General features: G+C 44.4%; 1 protein-coding gene across 1 annotated transcript in view; it reads right to left on the bottom strand.

Annotated features, from left to right (window-relative positions):
* Positions 1-511: 511 nt before the first annotated feature.
* The window catches only part of LOC139023776 (histone-lysine N-methyltransferase MECOM-like), a 95,897-nt gene continuing 77,961 nt past the window's right edge, over positions 512-18,447 (bottom strand). The window contains exon 2 of the mRNA XM_070437617.1: positions 512-1,455. Coding sequence (XP_070293718.1) covers positions 902-1,455 — 554 coding nt within the window. The 3' untranslated portion in view covers positions 512-901. The remainder of the gene's footprint in view (positions 1,456-18,447) is intronic.

The following is an 18,447-nucleotide window of genomic DNA, read 5'->3' as shown; positions in this document are numbered from 1 at the left end:
TTAAATCCCAATGTTAGTGAAATTATTTTAAAAAAGAGAGCAGATTTCATTTCGCTATTAGGGCAATTGATGTGCTAAGTCTCATGGTAGCAGTAAATAATKAACAAAAAGTTGCTGCTTGGAACAGAAACGTACGGCGGGAGTGAAACCATTTATTGGTCCTGTTGGAGCCAAAGCCACTCAGTTAGACCTGATGGTCGATGATGCAAGTCTAACCATGACCACCGTTCCMCCATCCAAACCAAATCTAAACCCAAACTATTTACATAGACCAGAGCTGATATTCCACCAACACTGAGGAGTCAGCTAGCGTAAAATTGGGCCTAAGGGTTGGGAGACTTACGGAGGTTATGATAGTGTACCAATGTTAGATCATATTTTTTTATTTAGTCTACATCCTTGATTTTATGACTGTTTGTTAGTTAGTTAACCATTAGATAGTCATGCATGGTGTTGCTGGTGCTGTCTTACAGAAGGACAAAGACTTTGAAGTGTTTTCGCAGGGGGAGGAGGTCTCTCAACACGAAATGAGAGGAGAGGATCTGTTTAGGGGGGGTTCTCAATTAGACTGATACCCTTATGACCTCGACCTTCTCCCCCCTCCCCTCCCTTCTCCTATCCCCCTCCGTAAAACGAGACATGGGCTGACACAGACAGAGGCTGCACCTGACCTCCTAACCTCTGACCTTGTCCTGTGATCCCTGTCTTCGATTGTGTGCACGGCCTGGCCAATATTGTGATTGGCCAATGGCCGCTGTGGGTCTTTAACCGGGGCTAAAGACAGGATTTATAGCTTTTCATTTTAATTGAGTTAAGAGGATAGAGAGCAAACCGTAGAGGGGCTGCCTGGGGGGCGCTCTCTGTTACCCCATTGGACTGGGGTGAGGTGAGATGACATCACTCAGCAACAAACGCCACGGCAACTGGGACACTTCAATCCCAGAGACCAACACAGAGGCAGAGACAAAGTTAAAAGAAGAACTGTGACCCGCTGTCCTCCCTCCATTGCTCCCTCCCTCCTTCTCTCCATCCCTCCCTCCATAACAGAGAACAGAGAGAAGAGAATCCCCTGACAATAAACAGCAAGTTTTTCTCCTACCTCCCAGCCTTGGGTGGGGTGTCTCAGGCACGCCCGCTGCTCACCCACGTACGGTCCTAAGCGCTCGCCCATGTCCACCGTCCTCCGTGCCCAGATGCCCAGGCCGCCGCCGACACCAGGGACGCCCGATTGGCGCAGCTGGAAGTCGGGGGGAACGGGCATCTCGTCCTGGGGCATGTAGAGGGCAGAGTGGAAGGGGGACGGCTCCARGGGAGAGGCGTCATCATCAGCGGAGAAGCCAGGGGAGGGGGAGTCCTCTGCTGGGGGGGCCGAGGTTGGTGCCGCGGGGTCTCCGTCCGATACACACACATCATCCAGGACATCAGAGGGGTAGAGGACAAAGTCCTCACCATTACCTGATGGAGAAAGATAGAGTGAGAGCGAGAGAGAGAGGCAGAGAGAGAGAAAACTTGAGGGCGAGGCTCAAGCATTTCTACCTAAAGTACAGCATCAGTGTAGACTAATTTTATTTAACCCTTATTTTACCAGGTAAGTTGACTGAGAACACATTCTAATTTACAGCAACAACCTGGGGAATACACTACATCACCAAAAGTATGTGGACACCCCTTCAAATTAGTGGATTTGGCTATTTCAGCCACACCCGTTGCTGACAGGTGTATAAAATTTGAGCACACAGCCATGCAATCTCTGAAGGGCTAAGTGACTTTCAACGTGCCACCGTCATAGGATGCCACCTTTCTAACAAGTCAGTTCGTCAAATTTCTGCCCTGCTAGAGCTGCCCCGGTCAACTGTAAGTCAAATCAAATTTTATTTGTCACGTGCGCCGAATACAACAGGTGTAGACCTTACAGTGAAATGCTTACTTACAGGCTCTAACCAATAGTGCAAAAAAGGTGTTAGGTGCACAATAGGTAAGTAAAGAAATAAAACAACAGTAAAAAGACAGGCTATATACAGTAGCGAGGCTATAAAAGTAGCGAGGCTATATACAGACACCGGTTAGTCAGGCTGATTGAGGTAGTATGTACAAGTACTGTTATTGCGAAGTTGAAACGCCAAGGAGCAACAACGGCTCAGCCGCGAAGTGGTAGGCCACATAAGTTCACAGAACGGGACCCCCGAATGCTGAAGCGCATAGTGTCATCTGTCCTCAGTTGCAACACTCACTACCAAGTTCCAAACTGACTCTGGAAGCAACGTCAGCACAAGAACTGTTTGTTGGGAGCTTCATGAAATGGGTTTCCATGGCCGAGCAGCCGCACACAACCCTAAGATCACCATGTGCAATGCCAAGCGGCAGCTGGAGTGGTGTAAAGCTCGCCGCCATTGGACTCTGGATCAGTGGAAACGCTTTCTCTGGAGTGATGAATCACGCTTCACCATCTGGCAGTTCGACAGACAAATCTGGGTTTGGCGGCTGCCAGGAGAAAGCTACCTGCCCCAATGCATAGTGGCAACTGTAAAGTTTGGTGGAGGAGGAATAATAGTCTGGGGCTGTTTTTCATTGTTCGGGCCCCTTGGTTCTAGTGAAGGGAAATCTTAACGCTACAGCATAGAATGACATTCTAGACAATTCTGTGCTTCCAACTTTGTGGCAACAGTTTGGGGAAGGACCTTTCCTGTTTCAGCATGACAATTCCCCCGTTCACAAAGTGAGGTCCATACAGACATGGTTTGTTGAGATCGGTGTGGAAGAACTTGACWGGCCTGCACAGAGCCCTGACCTCAACSCCATCGAACTCCTTTGGGATGAATTGAAACGCCAACTACAAGCCAGTCCTAATCACCTAACATCAGTCCCCTACCTCACTAATGCTCTCATGGCTGAATGGAAGAAAGTCCCCCCAGCAATGTTCCAACATCTGATGGAAAGCCTTCCCAGAATAGTGGAGGCTGTTATAGCAGCAAAGGGGGGACCAACTACATATTAACGCCCATGATGTTGGAATGAGATGTTCGACAAGCAGGTGTCCACATACCTTTGGTCATGTCGTGTAGTTACAGGGGAGAGGAGGGGGGATGAGCGAAACAATTGTAAGCTGGAGATGACTGTCCTACAAGTACAGCATCAGGGTAAACTGGGTAGCCTATATTTATAGTCTACATAGTCTATGAGTTTCTAACACATGTATCAAAACAAGTCAATAATCATGTAATCACAAATCAATGACACATTACAGTTAACATGGCCCTATGAGAGTTATGAGAGAGGCTCCGACCCGGAGTGAAAAACCAGTCCCCCCCTCACCTACGACCTACGACCTAACACTAAGGACCATGAGGAAGGATCATCTCTACATATTCCATTGAACATAATATGTTAAAATAATATACAAGGTCCAAGGACAAATATTTAACCAGTAAGGGCCGTTCAAATAAACAGGAGAGGGAGGAAAGTGGTGCAGGGCTGTAATAACAGGGCCAAGGGTCTGAAGAGACGGAAAGTGCTTGATCCTACTGTGATACTAGAGTGGCCCAGTAACACCCCTAACACACAGAGAGAGAGAGAGCGAGAGAGAGAGGGAAAGAGAGAGAGAGAGGGAGAGAGAGCGAGAGAGAGAGAGGGAGAGAGAGGGAGGAAGAGGGGGGAGAGAGAGAGAGAAGGAGAGAGACAGAGGGAAGGAGAGAGAGGGAGGGAGAGGGGGGATGAGAGAGAAGGGGGTACTGAGAGAGAGCAAGAGAGAACAAGAGTCCGAGGGATAGAGAGAGTCAAGAGTCAAGCAGCCACTGGTTCAGATTGTTTGACTAGCCGTGGGCTTGGTGCTGGGCGGGTCCACAGGCTCCACGGTAGCATTGTGCTGTTCTAAACTGTTTTATATTTCCCTTTCCTGACCTTCATCACTCAGCCGCTGTGTGAAAACAGAGGAAGCTGAGGCCGGGTCGGCGGAGGTTAATTGTGAGTACAGTGAGAAAGGACACCGCAGGGTGACCCTCGAACCCTCGCTGGACAGCTTGGGACTGGGCCGCACGTGGCAGACAAGCCCTGGCGAAGAGTTGTGGTCCACCCTCTGTTACAACACCGACACAGACGTACAGGTGACAATATCTCTTTCACACTATAAAGCACACCCAAACCAAACTATGTTGGCTTTTCACATTGTCCTTTCCAGCATGGTTCTGGCAACTGTCGTAGGTGGATGCGTAACCAGGCCAGCTCAGCTTGGATTGGGTCAGTAGTGTGAAACGGTACTCGTCTCAGATGACACTGTACACCCTACACTACTACTACAACTACTACCAGAGCACTATGGGGTTCTGATGGTGCACTATAGAAAATAGGGTGCTATTTATGCCCACTGTATGTCTGCTAGTCGACCAGTGTATCTGCCAAAGGACTTATTCATAGTGCACTACTTTTGAACCCATAGACCGTCCTGTGTTTACAAACATTGTCGCACGAGGGCGACGCGTGCAAGTTGGTGGCAGAACACGGAGGAGCTCTTATAGAATGCCAGAAAAAAAGCCTGCTTATTTATTTAACTATGTAAGTCAGTTAAGAACAAATTCTTATTTACAATGACGGCCTAGGAACAGTGGTTAACTGCCTTGTTCAGGGGCGAAAAGACAGATTTTTACCTTGTCAGCTCAGGGATTCAATCTAGCAACCTTTCGGTTACCGGCCCAACGCTCTTACCACTAGGCTACCTGCCACCCCTACTATAAGTGCATTCACACTACTTTTTGGATAATAATTGGATTTTAAAGCTCGTATGAATGTCCTGCTTAATATAATGTTTATGTCATCATCGCAAATCAACTGAATTACAGTTGAAGTCGGAAGTTTACATACACCTCAGCCAAATACATTTAAACTCAGTTTTTCACAAATCCGAATAAAAATTCCCTGTATTTTGGCCCATTCTCTGACGAGCGGTATAATGAGTCAGGTTTGGTAGGCCTCCTTGCTCGCACACCTTTTCAATTCAGCCACAAATTCTATAAGGATTGAGGTCGGCTTTGTGATGGCCATCCAATACCTTGACTCTGTTGTACTTAAGCATTTTGCCACAACTTTGGAAGTATGCTTGTGTCATTGTGCATTTGGAGACCCATTTGCGACCAAGCTTTAACTTCCTGAATGATGTCTTGAGATGTTCTCAATATATCACATAATTTCTTTCCTCATGATGCCATCTATTGTGAAGTGCACCCAGTCCCTCCTGCAGCAAAGCACCCCACAACATGAGCTGCCACCCCCATGCTTCACAGTTGGATGGTGTTCTTCGGCTTGCAAGCCTCCCCTTTTTTCCTCCAAACATAGGATGGTTATTATGGCCAAACAGTTCTATTTTTGTTTCATCAGACCAGAGGACATTCTCCAAAAAAGTACAATCTTTGGCCCCATGTGCAGTTACATCTGATCTGGCTTTTTTATGGCGTTTTGGAGCAGTGGCTTCTCCCTTGCTGAGCGGACTTTCAGGTTATGTCGATTATAGGACTCGTTTTATGTGGATATAGTCTTTCTGTTTCCTCCAGCATCTTCACAAGGTCCTTTGCTGTTGTTCTGGGATTGATTTGCACTTTTCACACCAAAGTACGTTCTTCTCTAGGAGACAGAACATGTCTCCTTCCTGAGCGGTATGACGGCTGCGTGGTCCCATAGTGTTTATACTTGCGTACTATTGTTTGTACAGATGAATGTGGTACCTTCAGGCGTTTGGAAATTGCTCCCAAGGATGAACCAGACTGTGGAGGTCTACAATTGTTTTTCTGAGATCTTGGCGGATTTCTTTTGATTTTCCCATGATGTCAAGCAAAGACTGAGTTTGAAGGTAGGCCTTGAAATACATCCACAGGTACACCTCCAATTGACTCAATTAGCCTAYCAGAAGCTTCTAAAGCCATGACATCATTTTCTGGAATGTTCCAAGCTGTTTATAGGCACAGTCAACTAAGTGTATGTAAACTTCTGACCCACTGGAATTGTGATACAGTGAATTAGAAGTGAAATAATCTGTCTGTAAACAATTGTTGGAAAAATTACTTGTGTCATGATCAAAGTAGATGTCCTAACCGACTTGCCAATAGTTTGTTAACAAGAAATKTGTGGAGTGGTTGAAAAACGAGTTTTAATGACTCCAACATAAGTGTATGTAAACTTCTGACTTCAACTGTATACTTTWAAAAAACACTTCCAACACTTTAAAATGGCTCTTTGGCTAGCTTTTGCTACAGCCTATGTCAATGAGCGTTAGCATTCTAGCTAACAACTGCTGCATCCAAAATAGTTATTTCGCAAAGATCACAATCAAATATAATCTTCGTGACTGTTCAAGCAAGAATCAAAACATCATTGTAAGCATATGAGAACCCCAAAAAGTGATTTTGTTTAGAAGTAATCAGAACGTAAATCCAGGCGATGTTGAATGGGCGCAGATGGCGATGGCTTTCTTACTGCAGCTAAGAGTCGCGTGCATCGGTTCGTGACGTCAGTGTGTCGTGTACTGGAAAGGGGTCTATTACTTTAGGCCTCCTCTGGTCAAAAGTAGTACACTATGTAGTAGGGAATGAAGGGGTAATTTGAGATTAGACTTTAGCTAAACCTCACATGCTATTCACCACATAACACACCACTTTTCACTTCTTTATCCACCCTATCACTATGGGGCTCTATAAAGCTCTGGTCAGAAGTAGTGCATTATGGGTCAAATGCTAACTCCCTAACTTCCACATTTGCACTTAGTCTGCCATTGACATCAATCCATGACTAAGTAAAAATGAAATGGTCGTTAAGAACGAAGGTGTAATTTGAGTGGGCCCTAGCTAGGCCTACTGGGCCTCCTGCTGCGGGCCCAGGGAGGACAGACAGACAGGAAACTCTCCACAGGAAGCTGCCTCTCCCCCTGGGTGACTGTGGCAGGCTGTGGCTAACGCGCCCTGACAGGCTGGGAGGGGCGGTGGGGAGGTGGGGTTGCTAATGAGGCTCTAGCTGCACATCCCTGTGCCGCGGTACATTCCTGAACGGCTGTGTGACACCGCACTGCCGTCGGCCTGGAACCTTTGATCCACACACACAAACACACACACACACACACAGATGCACACACATAAAGAGACACACACCCTCACAGATGTAAAGACGCACAGACGCATGTATGCATAAACACACACAGACGCACGCACACACCACATACACACACCTCTCAACCTGCCTCTACCTTGCCCCCCCCCCTCTTCATGTTGCTGACTCTCCCAAGCCCCTCTAGGCCGGTAGATGGAGGACATGCTGATCTGAACTATCCATCTTCATCATCATCATCACCATCCAAACTCTATACTTAGATATTCATGGTGTAGTTTATCAAAATAAAATAGGCCATTAAGATCATGTTGAATTATTTTCATGAAAAATGATTCTCAGGTCACACACTGTTTATGAGAAAAGTGTTGTTTTCATTCCCACCACCTAACAACCTCTGAAAGCCCACCGCCCCAGTAAGAGAAGACCAGAGGACGTTCAGATGACGTCCAGATGACGTCCAGATAACGAGATGTAGATTAGGGCTGTCAGAGACTCAATCTCACACAGAGGCACAGACAGAAAGACAAGGAGAATGGATGCCATCTGTCAAGTCGCTGTTTTGCGTATTTGAACAAGTGAACACTGCTGCTCATTTTAAGACATTCTGTTTCAAGCGACCTGTTTTCTACCAGTCAACAAGAGAGGGGGACATTTTACTGATGAACACAATAAGAATTGGGTTTGACTTGTTATCCTCATATGTTCTATACCCCCTAGGAGAATCCGACAGTGGCGACTACAAGGCTGAATGCTGGAATGGTTGGCAGCTCACAGACCAGGTCAGGATTCGACTGACAGTTTGTACTAAAACAAATCACATGAAGATCATCAACGTGCACTCTGGAGGTAGGACAGTGTAAAAAGGATTACAACAGTGTACTGCAAGTGTACAGACATCCATCATCAAACGGAGTAGCCACAACAAGCTTAGTTTTGGATACTGACTCTTCTTTAGAGATTCTGCCTGATGATCTGAAGGCCAGAACGCAGGTCTTGGACAACAGGTCTTCACTGTACTGCTCTAACATCTTAACAGATGATGAAGGATATTTCACTTGTGCCATTTCAAAAGGAGATCGATATTACAGCTACCAGACAATTGATCTAATGTTTGAGGCTGAGTATCGAGTCTTCAAAGCCAGATGAAACAGTGACTTTCCCCTGTATATCGAACCGACAAGATACACTCTGGGAAACTCCACTAGGCRACATGGCCCAAGGGAAAAAGAGTCAGAGGATGGACATGATGACTGACAGCCTAACAGGCAATTACTCCCTGATCATTCCCTCTCTGTCAAACCAGCACACAGGGACTTAGCAGTGCCTCACAGTGAGTTTGAGCCAGATGCTAACAGATGCTAACACACCACAAGATTTTAGCTTGCACTGACCTGGACCCCGTAAATGGGAGGTCTAGTCTGTGCTCCTAACACCACAAAGAGATCTGGAGGGAGATGTTCTGATTCTGGACTCTGACAACTCCTCTGTGCACTTACCTGAGGAGCTGAGGGGCAGAGTGAACGTGTCTGACCCCAAGTCCTCTCTGCTCATCTCTAACCTCTTACAGACTGACAGTGGACTTTATTGGTGCAGGGTCAGGGAATGGAAGGAAGGGTTGGTCCATMCACTATGTGCTGACAGAAGCACCAACATGTGGTATAACACATCCGACTCCTCTGGCATGCATGGAATCCTTTCGTCTACCAACGCAGTGAGAGCTTCACTGATTGGCGCTGTGGGCTATTGGTGGTGGTGTGTGCTGTGATATCATTATGACTAAAGGCCAGACAAGGCAAGCCTGTTGTGACTGGAGACGGAGAACAGAGTGCAGGAGAAGACCTCTATGAGAACCTGAACCCTGCTGAAGACAGCATCTGACTATTATTACGTTTTCACTAGTTAGTAATAGTATCTGTCGTAGCTGGTATATATCTGAGGTAGAKTAGAGCTTCTTATACATAGAAATGTAGAAAATTACATTGAAAATATATACAAATTATAGAGAATTATTATACAAATGATTCATACAGTATAACATTATTCAGAATTTATACAACGGGTGGGTCTAATCCTGGAGGGTGATTGGWTAAAACCGCATTCCAGCCGATGTCTATTCCACAAGTTACCACCGGCTGAGGCTATGATGTTGAAATAGCTATTTACTCTGTTCCATCTCACTGCCTCATCAGCCCAGCTAGACAATGTATGTACTTGATCTCCACTGTAAAAAGCATCTAAACATTATCTCCCATTTCTTTTAGACTAGCAATTGGTTTTCAATAGCGGAGATTTGTATAAACATTGCTTTCTGTCTGTCTCTCTGACATTTGCAACATTGTGTCAGTATTGAAATTTGATGTCCAGCTGTCCCATACTAATGAACGTCTAGGGGTCGGGAAGAGACATACAGGTAGGCAGCTTTTCTCAGCCAGTCGAAATCACGAATTATTAATTATTTTTATGGACACATACAAAGAAATGTCAATAGAAAACAGGTAAATGGAAACGAAGTGCATGGTCTTTCCAGCTTCAGTTTGAAGTGATTATGTTAGCTGTGTTGTTTACTAGCTATTCTGAACAACAGTGTCCAGACCAGTGTTGCCAACTTAGCGACTTCGTCGCTATATTTAGCGAGTTTTCAGAACCCTCTAGCGACACATTTTCAAAAAAGCGACTAGCGGCAAATCTAGCGACTTTTTCTGGTGTTATTGGAGACTTTTGGAGACTGACGTGAAAGCACGTATCGTTCTTACTCTTCTCAACGAGCAGCGGGTGCTGCCGTGGCCCCCACCCCCGTCCSAAAGCACTCACAGGCGGCCCTCCCAGCTGCAGTCAGAGCAAGAGATGTTCACCCCTCCGCGTCCAGACTGCAAATGATTCGCGCATGGGGGAAGCCGCCGCTGGCTGATCCCGCCCTGGCTTACATAAAAAAAAAATATTAACCCGATTTAGGACCAGACTAGTACTACACCATAATTTTCTCACATTGCCATTGACAGTTTTTTCTATTGTCTCTTTTTGGTCCATTTAGATTGATAATGTAGATTGTATACAAAAAAAAAAATGTTATGGTTAAAAATGTTAATGTTTTACTGTGACTTGTTGTAGACTCCTAAGTGGACCATATGGTTAAAACCAAACCAAATTAAGAAAACTAAACTAAAAAACTAAATAAAATACTAAGTAACTCTGCCAGAGTGTCTCTTTTGGGTCACTTTGCCGGTCCCAAGCCCGGATAAAGGAGGAGGATTGGAATTGTGACMAAAAAATAAAAAACWGAAGAAAGTTMATTTGTAGTTCTAAACATATTTAGGGTGTTTAGGGTGTTTTTTACTCACTTTTTGTCTYTCCCACAACGTTATTCCTCTCTCCTACAGCATCCATCACATTACATGCACATGGCCAATCATGCAAATTAGGTGATGACGTCATTTAGCAACTTCTAGCGACTTTTAGGACAGCCACTAGCTACTTTCCTTACTGAGGAGTTGGCAACACTGGTCCAGACGAGAGAGCACATTTTCTATGCCAGATGAAATCACGCCTCATTAGCTCATTGTTATGGATGTATCCAAATAAATGTCACTAGAAAACAGCTTAAACAAATGCAAATGCAGCTACTTTGTTGTTATTCYGGCTGCACTGTTTGACGTGACTGTAAGTTAGCTAGCTAGCAAGCAAGGGATAAGAACATTGTCAGCCAGTATGGCAATAGAATAGAAACAAACAACTGGGTCGTGTCCATAGATACAGAACAAAAAGACTTAACGACTGGGTCGCGTGTCTGGCAACCGAACTGATAGAACGAACCACCAGCCGGCTTGGGTAGCAACCCTATATTTGCTTCGGGACTATATCTTGCAGAAGGATGAAATAGTATTAATAAATTGATCAAAATAAMGTTTTTTATGAAAATATGCAGATTGATATTTGAATATGTTGGAAGCCGGTGTTTGGAGGAGATATTGGCATGGTTTGCCTGTATGTATCCTCCAAACACCGACTTCTCGGGCATTATCACTTAAATGGATACCATAGATCACCATGGAACCCATTCCTAAAGTGTGAATCTCTTATCATTTTATAATCTATGCATCCTGTTTCATAATACCTAACCAATGCATACTGTGCAGTTTATTACAAAGTAATATTGCAATGTTGAGCAAAGAGAAAAAAGATGACATAGAGAAAGGCAGAGAGAAGAAGAGAGAGGAAATTGCAGATTGTTGTATTGGTTGTACATTTCAACTTTTTTATTGTGCATTTATCCTCAAACCTATCTTTGTTCATCTTCAATACCATATCTTATATGGTATCACGATTCAGTGTGTAATGGCATATTTTAAAACTTATTTTGCTTGTGTGAAAAAACAGACTAAACATCCAGTAATTTCTTGTGGTATTTAATATATTTCTGCGTTAAATCTGCTTGAATACGCATGTGAATGCACAAGTAATGTTTGAAAAAGAGTTCCTCGTGTTTTCTCTTCAGTTTATTTTCTCTCGTATTTTCTCATCCGTCACCACGTCTATATTGCCATTGYGTTTGACACATACTGTGTGGGCCAGCATGTTTAAAGAGCAAAGCTTTTAAATGTCTGTCGTGCTGGGCAGGCCCTGAAACCCAATGTGGCTCTACGAGCGTGTGTAATGATTTTCTGTGCAGGACTGTGTAACGTGGTTATAACCCTGGACATGAAGTTTGCCATATGGTTGAGACGAGGGCTTTTAAAAGTAACTGTATCCCTCCTATGCTGTTTCTCCTCTGACATTTCCCTCCGACTGGTCTCATAGTTTATATTTGATTTAGACCAGAAATTCCCCAAGTCTGGTCGATTCAAGCGGGGGAATAATTTTGATCAATAAACATATACATTTCAGAAAGATAAACGTTTCCAAAAAGGAAAATATGCTGTGTTGAATGTTTTAAAAAACAGTGTCTTTATCTTCAGATGAGAGATAAGTGTGGGACTGCAGTTCTGTTCAGATCCTGTAGCGTTACATTTTGAAGGACAATGATAAGATATGAGAGTACAGACCATGAAGGGATGGTGTTGGCTGTTGAGAGTTGGGTTTTGTGTTGTATAGTCATCATTTGTCATCGATGCTATTGATGTTGATGAACGCCATAGATCAGTGGTCATAGTGTACGTGTCTGTAAGACCATGCGTTAGGACATGTTTAATTGTCTGTGTGTGTGTGTGTGCATGCATGTGTTGGTGGGGCAGGCAGTGGGGGGGTGTACTGACTGAGGGCCATATACGTTTGTTTATTTGTTCAATCTTGGTGATTACCTCATCACTGCGAGCTGACGCCCTCCTTCAAAAAGAGGCCCACCAAAGGAATTCTGGGTAAAAAGGGGAACTCCAGCCAGAGGCCACATCCTTTACATTTCGTTCATCAACATCAATAGCATAGATGACAAATGATGACTATACAACACAAAACCCAACTCTCAACAGCCAACGCTGTCTGTACTCTCATATCTTATGCTAAAAGAGGAAGTGACATGAACGCTAAAAGTAAAAGTCTGTATTTGAGGCTGATCCCTAATACACAAGGCATTTTAGCACCAATGAAAACAATGATCTTACTCTCATAATTTGTAGAACAGAAAGCAAAATAGTCCATAAGTCTTCACACACACACACACACACACACACACACACACACACACACACACACACACACCCACACACGCACACGCACACGCACACAAGCACGCATGCACGCACACACACACACACACACACGCACACGCACACGCACACGCACACAAGCACAAGCACGCATGCACGCACACTTGCACACACGTCCAGTGTTCTGCCGCTCACTCTCGACACCAAATTCATTCATTTTTATTAGGAGGGAAAACATTTGTTCCCGGGACGGTATCTGCATGGGCGAAATGATTTTCACCTACGCCATGAGGTGTTGGGCGCCTCATACATCACGCCATTACCCGGAGCAGCGTCAAGCCAAGCCCCGCCGTCATCAGGGAGTGAATTAAAGATGATAAAAGGAGCTATTAATCAYCGTGACAAAAGCCCTAATGGAGGCGTGACCCAGCCACTGCCTAGGGACGCCAGGGGATGCACCGGCGGGACAAACAGAAACATATGTTTACAGAGAAATAAGCTACCTGTGGACATAGTCACACAAAGACAGTAACACACGCATACATAAATGGCCTACTGTATCACTCTATCACTCTCTCTCTCTTTCGCTCTCTCTCTCTTTCTTCCTCTCTCTGTCTCTGAATATTTCTTGGGATGTACAGTGTACAAAAAACGCACAAAAAAGATTAAAAGAAGCAGTGAGATTGACATATAAGGGAAACAAATTCATCCCTCCACGACATAAATATTTTGCATGAAATGTTTTATCATAGACAACATATACAGTGTTAACCACATTGTGAGATCATACAAACTTGTATATTCAGCTGAGTCTCAATCCAGCTGATTGTTCAGTTAGTCATACTGTACAGTGGCATGGCAAATCACTTATCTATCAGGCCAATCACAGAGAGCTATAGGCATGATTGACAGGGGTCTTTCCTCATGACATATGGAAATTAACTACTCACATATGGGCGGTACTCAGCTTGTCTGCAAGGTTCATTTGTCCACCGTTGATGACAGACAGGGGGAGGAGACACGCCCTTATAGCACAGATCATACATGATGATTGGAGCTGGGCGATATGGCCAAAATGTCATATCCCAATATTTTTCAGATTTTTGACAGTATGATGGTATTTGATGGTGCTGTATGTTTCTGAATAATAAAAGTTCTAAATATTCTTTAAGAACTAAATTAGGTTTTCGTGTCAAATCGCCAGTTGGCAACCCATCCCTTTTGAGATGAATTGACATAAACATGCCATTGATTCACAGTGATAATTCTTCCAGTGTTCTCCGCAGTGCATGACCCTCGGGACGGCAATACATTCATTCTAAGTTATACATTTTCACTTAGCTATACAGAGTAATTGATCTTTTATAAATGTGTTCATTTACTGATAATCCTAAAATATATATAAAAATATAAAATATATTCTATACACTTCCTTATTCTCTGCCCCTGTTGTTGCATAGAGATGTATAGAGATCACCACCACCCAGCTTTACAGTAGTTAGAATGTCTATTTCCTTGCTGTTGAGAGGAGCTGGCTACTGTATCAGGAGACTTTTAGCAATTGCACTAAACTAATTATTTACTAACTTCGATAATCTCCAAACTGYACGCAGAGACATACAAATTCTATCCATGATTCTGGGTAAGTAGAAAAACAACACAAATGATGAAATCTTACAATATCCCTTAAAGCTATCGTTGCTGCTGGATGCAAAATGGTCTCCTGCTCCTCCTGGCTTGTACGGGTCTCCCAGCATTCTTTTTATTTGACCTTTTTTTAACCAGGTAGGCCAGTTGAGAACAAGTTCTCATTTACAACTGTGACCTGGCCATAAAGCAAAGCAGTGCGACACAAACAACAACACAGAGTAACATACTGTATGGAATAAACAAATGTACAGTCAATAACACAATAGAAAAAAAAACTATATACAGTGAGGTAAGATTCGGGATTTACAATTTAGCATTAACACTGGAGTGATAGATGTGCAGAAGATGAATGTGCAAGTAGAGATACTGGGGTGCAAAGGAGAAAAAATAAAAAAATAACAATATGGGAATGGGGTAGTTGGATGGGATATTTACAGATGAGCTTTGTACAGGTGCAGTGATCGGTTAGCTGCTCTGACAGCTGATGCTTAAAGTTAGTGAGGGAGATATGAGTCTCCAGCTTCAGTGATTTTTGCAATTYGTTCCAGTCATTGGCAGCAGAGAACTGGAAGGAAAGGCGGCCAAAGGAGGAATAGGCTTTGGGGGTGACCAGTGAAATATACCTGCTGGAKCGCGTGCTACGGGTGGGTGCTGCTATGGTGACCAGTGAGTTGAGATAAGGCGGGGCTTTACCTAGCAAAGATTTATAGACGACCTGGAGCCAGTGGGTTTGGCGACGAATATGAAGTGAGGGCCAGCCAACGGGAGCATACAGGTCGCAGTGGTGGGTAGTATATTGGGCTTTGGTGACAAAACAGATGGCACTGTGATAGACTGCATCCAATTTGCTGAGTAGAGTGTTGGAGGCTATTTTGTAAATGACATCGCCTAAGTCAAGGATCGGTAGGATAGTCAGTTTTACGAGGGTATGTTTGGCAGAATGAGTGAAGGATGCTTTGTTGCGAAATAGGAAGCAGGCGAGGCAGTCATTTGAGAAACCAAGTCTGTTGAGTCTGCCGATAAGAATGTGGTGATTAACAGAGTCGAAAGCCTTGGCCAGTTCGATGAATACAGCTGCACAGTATTGTCTTTTATCGATGGCGGTTATGATATCGTTTAGGACCTCGAGCGTGGCTGAGGTGCACCCATGACCAGCTCGGAAACCAGGTTGCATAGCGGAGAAGGTACGGTGGGATTCGAAATGGTCGGTGATCTGTTGGTTAACTTGGCTTTCGAAGACCTTAGAAAGGCAGGGTAGGATAGATATAGGTCTGTAACAGTTTGGGTCTATAGTTTCTCCCCCTTTGAAGAGGGGGATGACCGCGACAGCTTTCCAATATTTGGGGTTCTCAGACGATASWAAAGAGAGGTTGAACAGGCTAGTAATAGGGGTTGCAACAATTGCGGCGGATAATTTTAGAAAGAGCGGGTCCAGATTGTCTAGCCCAGCTGATTTGTAGGGGTCCAGATTTTGCAACTCTTTCAGAACATCAGCTATCTGGATTTGGGTGAGGGAGAAATGGGGGAGGTTTGGGCAAGTTGCTGTGGGGGGTGCAGGGCTGTTGACCGGGGTAGGGGTAGCCAAGTGGAAAGCATGGCCAGCTATAGAAAAATGCTTATTGAAATTCTCAATTATCGTGGATTTATCGGTGGTGACAGTGTTTCCTATCCTCAGTGCAGTGGGCAGCTGGGAGGAGGTGTTCTTYATTCTTCATGGACTTTACAGTGTCCCAGAACTTTGTTTGTGCTACAGGATGCAAATTTGTGAACCACCCACAGACATCTGGGTCATCACTGACACTACAGCTGCCCTCTGACCGCTCAGCTCCTGAGTGAGATTGTTCTCTGAGAAACATCCCAGCAACATCCCTTTAATGTCATAGTTATAAAGTATTCCCCTGATACTGCTGTAAGGGATGAGGCATTGAAAGACTAAGAGATACATCATCCTGGATAAATACACAGACACAATATAGCATCATATACTGTAGCATCATCATACCAAAGCTGACCAATACATACTGCTATACAGAGGGAACCAAATCAGGAGGGAGAGAGAGGGAAAGATGGGGAGAGAGAGAGAGAATGAGAACGAGCGAGACAGAACGAATGAGAGAGAAAGAGAGAGAGAGAGAGAGAGCGAGAGAGCGAGAGAGAGAGAGAGACAACAAATATCTCAACAGGTTGTGAATGGGAGTCCACTAAATGGGGTTTTGAATTGAAAGACTGACAGTTAAGAATAGCTTATTGATATTTTCTTAAATACTAGTAATTACAGTGTATATATGAATGTTTACTTTCCGGGGTTTTGAGATGAAAGCATTGTGAAAGCGTTGTATGAGCGTTGTGAGTGCGTTGTGAGAGCGTTGTATGAGCGTTGTGAGTGCGTTGTGAGAGCGTTGTGAGAGCGTTGTGAGTGCGTTGTGAGAGCRTTGTATGAGCGTTGTGAGAGCGTTGTGAGAGCGCTGTGTGCATGTGCCCCGGTGAGCAGCAGTAAGCCTCATAGTTAACTGTGGCTTTGTGTCTTAATGAAGGCCTTAGTGCTGCTTTGTGGGAATCCGGTGGTTCCACTGGGCTTACTCAGAGGCTGAGCGATGGAGGGGCCAACAGGGGCCCGAACAGGAGCTCCAACAGGAGCCAAAAACTCAGCAGCTCAGCAGAGAAAGAGCAGGGGGAAAGAGATATCACTCAACCAAGGAAACACATCAAGTCGAGTACACTGAAGGCAAGCAAAATAACCCACAATATTTACTTCATATGTACTACAATATATATACTGTAGGTGTAGCACAATATATGCTGCATGTGCACTTGAACAACAAACATGTACACAACAAAACATTTATAGATGTTTATAGATAAGGTAGCACTACATTTTAAACCTCTAAAATTCTAATTTCAAACTTTAGACACGTACATATACGTTAATAAGGCTATACAGCACATCACGACACACACACACACACACACAACACACACACACACACACACACACACACACACACAACACACACACACACACACACACACACACACACACACACACACACACACAAACACACAACACACACACACACACACACACACACAAACTCTTTCCATGACATAGGACTGACCAGGTGAATCCAGGTGAAAGCTATGATCCCTATTGATGTCACCTGTTAAATCCACTTCAATCAGTGTAGATAAGGGAGAGACGGGTTAAAGAAGGATTTTTAGCCTTGAGACAGTTGAGTTTCCTTTGTGTATCAAGAATGCCAACAAGGAATCCACCAATTGACACAACTGTGGAGCATTGAGTCAACATGGGCCAGCATCCCTTGTGCAACTATTTTGACACCTTGTAGAGTCCATGCCGACAAATTGACGCTGTTCTGAGGGAAAGGCAAAGGGGAGGGGGGCAGGGTGCAACTCAATATTAGAGGTGTCCTTAATGTTTTGTAACACTCATGTATACATACACACGTACACATGTACACCACACACACACACACACAACAGTGCAACCCTGACCAGAGCAGTGCACTTAGAGCGTGTTAATTAATGAGTAACATTGTCTTGGTTTTTTTCTCCGCCGCCTGTTAGTCAACTACTTCTCCACTTCTCCAATTGGAAAACACTCATTAAAGTCCCTGCACTAAGTCACAATTAACACTTGTACAACAACTTGAAAGTTAGGCCCGTCCCTTTGTGAACACACACACACACAGACACCTTAATTATTAGCATTAGTTTATGATTAATAATGAGGCCCCTTTATGGACAATGTGTGCGCGATGGCAGCCTGACACAACAAAGGCGTCTGAGCAGACAACTGGATTCCTCGGGTAGCGCGGGGGGATTTTAACATGTTTCTCAAAGGGCTTGACAAATGCCTATTAATTATCTAATGTTGTCTGACAACAGGCGCTTGATAAAGATGTATGTTTGGGCGAGGTGGGGAGGGAAGAGCCAAGAGAAGGGAGAGAGAGTGTGTGTGAGAGAGAGGGGGAGAGAGAGAGAGAGAGAGAGAGAGAGAGAGAGAGAGAGAGAGAGAGAGAGAGAGGGAGGGTTGACATGCATATAGATCACA

Source organism: Salvelinus sp. IW2-2015, linkage group LG4p, assembly GCF_002910315.2.
Source record: "Salvelinus sp. IW2-2015 linkage group LG4p, ASM291031v2, whole genome shotgun sequence".
Classification (NCBI taxonomy): domain Eukaryota; kingdom Metazoa; phylum Chordata; class Actinopteri; order Salmoniformes; family Salmonidae; genus Salvelinus; species Salvelinus sp. IW2-2015.
Note: the sequence above shows the minus strand (reverse complement) of the source record. Positions and strands in the feature narration are given on the sequence as shown.